The 5,000-nt window shown below is 43.5% G+C and overlaps 1 protein-coding gene across 1 annotated transcript in view; it reads left to right on the top strand.

The window, feature by feature from the left end:
- ptprq (protein tyrosine phosphatase receptor type Q) overlaps nt 1-5,000 on the top strand; it is a 29,794-nt gene that overhangs the window by 2,210 nt on the left and 22,584 nt on the right. Inside the window, exons 2-5 of the mRNA XM_056598887.1 lie at nt 959-972; nt 1,821-1,929; nt 2,725-2,830; nt 2,934-3,045. Of these exons, the coding sequence (XP_056454862.1) occupies nt 959-972; nt 1,821-1,929; nt 2,725-2,830; nt 2,934-3,045 (341 nt within the window). The remainder of the gene's footprint in view (nt 1-958; nt 973-1,820; nt 1,930-2,724; nt 2,831-2,933; nt 3,046-5,000) is intronic.

The raw sequence follows: 5,000 nt of genomic DNA, 5'->3' as shown, positions 1-5,000 counted from the left end.
CCCGCCCAATTTTGTCTCTTACCGAGTGCCAGGTGTCTGATACCCTAAAATGTAACCTTAGACACACACACACACATGCCTGCACACACATATACACACATACACACCTACACACACACATACACAAATGCCTGCACACACATGTACACACATATACACTCAACCACACACACACACAGACACACACATGCCTGCATACACACCTACACAGACAAACACACACACACACACACACACACACACACACACACACACACACACACACACACACACACACACACACACACACACACACACACACACACACACACACCTGCACCCACACACACGACTACAGACACAATCCACACTGAGCACACAATTGAGTAAAAGTTTAAATTATTAATAAGGTAGACCTCATGAGCTCAGCACTGAATCATTCATTTTGTTAAGGCAACTCATCCTAGATGGCGAGGGAGGAGGAGGAGAGAGAGAGAGAGAGAGAGAGAGAGAGAGAGAGAGAGAGAGAGGGAGAGAGAAATTAGGTCTGGTGGATAGGAGCTAGCCCAACCCTATTGAAAGGACCTGTTGTTCTGCGGTTCCTTGGCGCCTCCGTAGTGTGATATGCGCTGACCTTTGGGAAGACCTTGAGACTTCCTCACATCATCCTTCACCTGTAACCCCTGATCTCCTCTGATGCCGCTGCTAACAGGCTAGCTGTGGACGCCGTTCTTTCCTCCCTACTTCATTGGATTACACAGCAGGCTTGAGGCGGGAGGGATTCACCTGTAAGGCCTCTGTAAGGGACAGCTTGCATTCTCGGCATCACTGCTGCTGGCCAGAATGCTCTTCCTCATAATCCTCTTCTTCATCTCACAATCCTCTTCAAAGGTACGTTTTCCGCAAGTCCTATCTGGGTATTCAGTCAGTATCCAGCATGTACCTGGATGTATGTGTGTACTGCTTGTGTAATGTACAGATAAGGACGTCCTGGTAAGTACAATATGTGTTATATGTGAGAGGTACAGATGTAAAACTCAACAGGTCTGGACATATCTGTAACGGAGTAACAGCATCAAAAGAATATCATATTTAGACTAATTGATCATGTTTTGAAACATTACGAAATTAAGTACATATTTTAAATGGTTGCGTAACAATGACAACAGATTGGTGTATGACGATATACGCGCGTCATACAACAAAGAAGTGGAGAGAGAGATCGAAAGTTATGGTTGTAAAACAAAAACTGCACAAAAAACGAATGACAATTAAAAACTGAAAACATTGCCTATTTTTTTTATTGGCCCACACAAACAGTCAGGGCCGTCGATAAGGGGTGAAAGGTGATGACGATTCAGGGGGCCCACAGCCCAGGGGGGGCCCCCAAAAAAAAAAAAAATTAGAATAAAACAATTGCTTTCCCCGGTCAACAATGTGCTCCTTCCACCCCCCCCCCCCCCCGTCAACAATTCAGCGCAGGGGGGCCCATCAGTAAATCTTGTCTAGGGGCCCAGGAATTGTAGCAACGGCCCTGCAAACAGTAAACACAATTCCGTCACAGTAATCACATGTGTTTCACTTAAAAGAAAGACAAGAATTAAATGATTGGAATAAAATGTTCTGTTAAATTGCTGGCACAGACGATAAAGCTTTTTTATTCCTTTGATTTTGCTAGGCTCTTAGGGCTGACATGTTTGAAAAGGACCCCCATGGTAATGCTTATGAATGAAGAAATGCTAATTGCGAGCCTTGCTGTGTCACATGCTAGGTTTGGCTCTGTGGTGTGTGTGTTTGAACGCTCGCCGTAGCCTTGTATATGTCCCCTCGCTGCCTCCCAGGCTGACGTGGTGAGTGTGAGACCAAACACTGAGCTCATCGTTACCGTGACAGCGGCCTCCTCAACCAACCGCCCCGCAGTCAGCCGCATTCTCAGCAACAATGAGACAGGTGGGATCACAGAACCGCCATACACTCACACACTCTCATACACTCACGCACTCACATATACTCACACACTCACATACACTCACACGCACACATTCACACACATGCATGCACATATACATATTTTGTGTGCGCGCAGGAATCCTATTTATTCCTGGATTAAGAGTGCAGAGTGCAGCCTCAAACATACGCTCCTAGACACACACGCACGCACACACGCACGCACGCACGCACGCACACACGCACGCACGCACGCACGAACGCACGCACGCACGCACGCACACACACACGTTATAGCAGAACTATTGACAAATCTGACAGGAGATTTGTATAACTATATCTCAATCCATGTGTGCAAAATAGGATTAGCAAACGTGTAAAATATTGTCTAAATGTGTGCTGAGAATATGTACAGGAAGGCATCATGTAAATGTAAAAAATCTTAGATCTTGTAAATGTGTGAACAAATCTGTTACTGCAAAAATTGACATAAATCGCTGAAATGGCTGAAAAGTAGTAGAGTATTTTACTCCAAGATCACTGGGGAATACTTCCGACTCGCGGTATGCAGGCTGTATAGCTACTGATGCACACAGACCAATCCCCACACATTTGCATATCGCCACATGCATTTGCAGATCTCTGCCTCTGCAGAAAGGAAGCAGTGTGTAAAGAGATTACCAATTGACAGGCTCGTCTGAGTTGTAACAGATTACTTGTCTGTATTTCCAGCTCATGGAGCAAACTTTTTTATTCCTTGACTCTTATACCTTTAACCCCCCCCCCCCTCTCCCCAAGCAGTTGCTGCCCCCACTGATCTGGAGGGAGAGCCGGTGGGCTCCAACGGCATTATGCTCACGTGGCTCGCCCCCGACGACATCTCCGTCGAGGCCTACATTATCAGGTATCTCCTCGTCATCATCGTCATCGTCATGGGAAACCCACAAACCGATGTCCCTCTGGATGCTTCACGTCTTACCTGTTGTTCATGGCTCCACTCTCTACAGATACAAGGAGGTATGCCCGTACCCCGACACCAACTTCAAGTACGTCACCGTCCTTAATATCGCAGAGACTCTCCTGAACACCTTCGTCCCAGGGTCCACCTACGGCATCCAGGTACCGGCCCAATATTGGTGTAGGTGCATGCATCCCGGGAGACGAGAACGCATGTCGATGAAAGATTATTTCATGCAAGACACTTAAATATAATTTGGTTTGATGCAGCGTGATCGTAGGAAGACTCATTGTAGGCACCCACATCGTAGGATACAAAGATGTAAGGACCTAAAAGGTGAAGGCAAATGGGGTCCTCACGGTCTGAACTGGCAACATGGTCAATTGGCCACACATATCTTGGCTACAATGGGCATACAAATGCAAACTAAAACAACACTTTGAAAGGGAGTGTTGGAGGTTGCTACCACTTTGTGCAAGGAGAAGCCATACAGGTCTATCAAACTAATTTTAAAGTAAAAAAGGTTATTAATGGAATTAAATGGAAGTGAGTGTCGACAAAAGATAATTAAGTTGAGGTAATAAAATGTATTATTATTATTATTATTATTATTATTATTATTATTATTATTATTATTATTATTATTATTATTATTATTATTATTATTATTAATAATAATAATGTCTGGAGTTATATTGTAGGATCACGTTTGCATGTTTTGATGTGTTAGACGCAAAATTTTATTATACTAAATGGGCTTTAATATGCTTTATCTGGTTCAATAATTTATCCTGGTTGAATTATTGATCATGTAAATAGATCTATGGATAGTCCCTTTCCACTGTCTGTTGTTATTGAGCTTGAATGTGATCACGCTTATTAGTTTTCAGAATTCATTAACCCAATGAACTTCATTGAAGCAAACTGGTTGAGTGTTTGTGTGTGTGTGTGTGTGTGTGTTTGTGTGTGCGTGTGTGTGCGTGCATGCGTGTTTGTGTGCAGATGTAATGGAGAGAGAGAAAGAGATAGGGAGATAGAAACACTCACACACTATGTGAGTGTTGTTGCTTTGACAGTGTGCACCTATCATGTTACTCAGAGTGCTCTTTATATTTACTATTGTAGGCCAAACATTTAATTATTGTGTTGACATGAATGTGTTGTCATTGGTGATATCGTCTGTTGTTTGGTGGCTGACAAATTAATTCCCTGAAGCATGTTGACCGCACTGAAGATAAACACCTCAGGTGGGTCTCATGACCACACCTTACCTTCCCATGAATTAATTAGCAAACGCCACCCTTACTCTGTCTTTCTGTCACTCTCTCTCTCGAAGAAGAAGAAGAAGAAGAAGAAGAAGAAGAAGAAGGACTTATAATGAAAGACTCGCTTGTTCAAGTTTTACCCCTATCTTCACCTTCCAAAAGAGTTATCCTCTATAACCTACCCCCATTTTTTGAAGATGACTGATTGGAAAGGATCCTGTTCAGATATGCCAAACAAACTGCTGCTTAACCTATTCTACCCGGCTCTAAATGGCCGGATCAGGTTCATGTAGAAAGTTTTCGAAGGCAAACATTTTTCATTTCAAATGCAGGGCTTCCGAATTTGGATGTGGATGTGAAATTGATGGAGGAGGGGAAGGAATATGTGTTATATTCATTTCCTCTAACAGCATGAAGGGTTTTGTACGTGGAAAACAGACGATTTAAAATATCATGCCCCATGTTGTCTAATTTGATTTTGATGAATATGAGGAATCACTCATGGAGAATGTGCTGCAACCTTTAGTGGGGGAAAATGTAGATGTTCTGGAGCAGCTTGTTCAGAAGGATAAGCAGAAGTAATATTTCTTATTAGACCGAACAAATTCCTAGGCGACACAAAGGGTCAGCGTAAAATAAGCAGCACTGTACAGAGCCAGGGAGGTGACATGGAAGTAATCTGTTGATAAAGATATGTAGCATGTGCGCTTAAGTAAGTCACACGGCGCTTGAAGTAAAACGCACGCACGGTTTACTAAAGCCCCCCCCCCCCCAGGGCAGGACTAGGGTGGCAGCTGATTTTGCATACTGTGAAAGGACAAATGGTGCTATGGTGGTGTCATATGCTCAAT

The sequence above is a fragment of the Gadus chalcogrammus genome, chromosome 9 (assembly GCF_026213295.1).
Source record: "Gadus chalcogrammus isolate NIFS_2021 chromosome 9, NIFS_Gcha_1.0, whole genome shotgun sequence".
Classification (NCBI taxonomy): Eukaryota; Metazoa; Chordata; class Actinopteri; order Gadiformes; family Gadidae; genus Gadus; species Gadus chalcogrammus.
The sequence above is the reverse complement of the archived record's forward strand: the minus strand, read 5'-3'. Positions and strand labels throughout refer to the sequence as shown.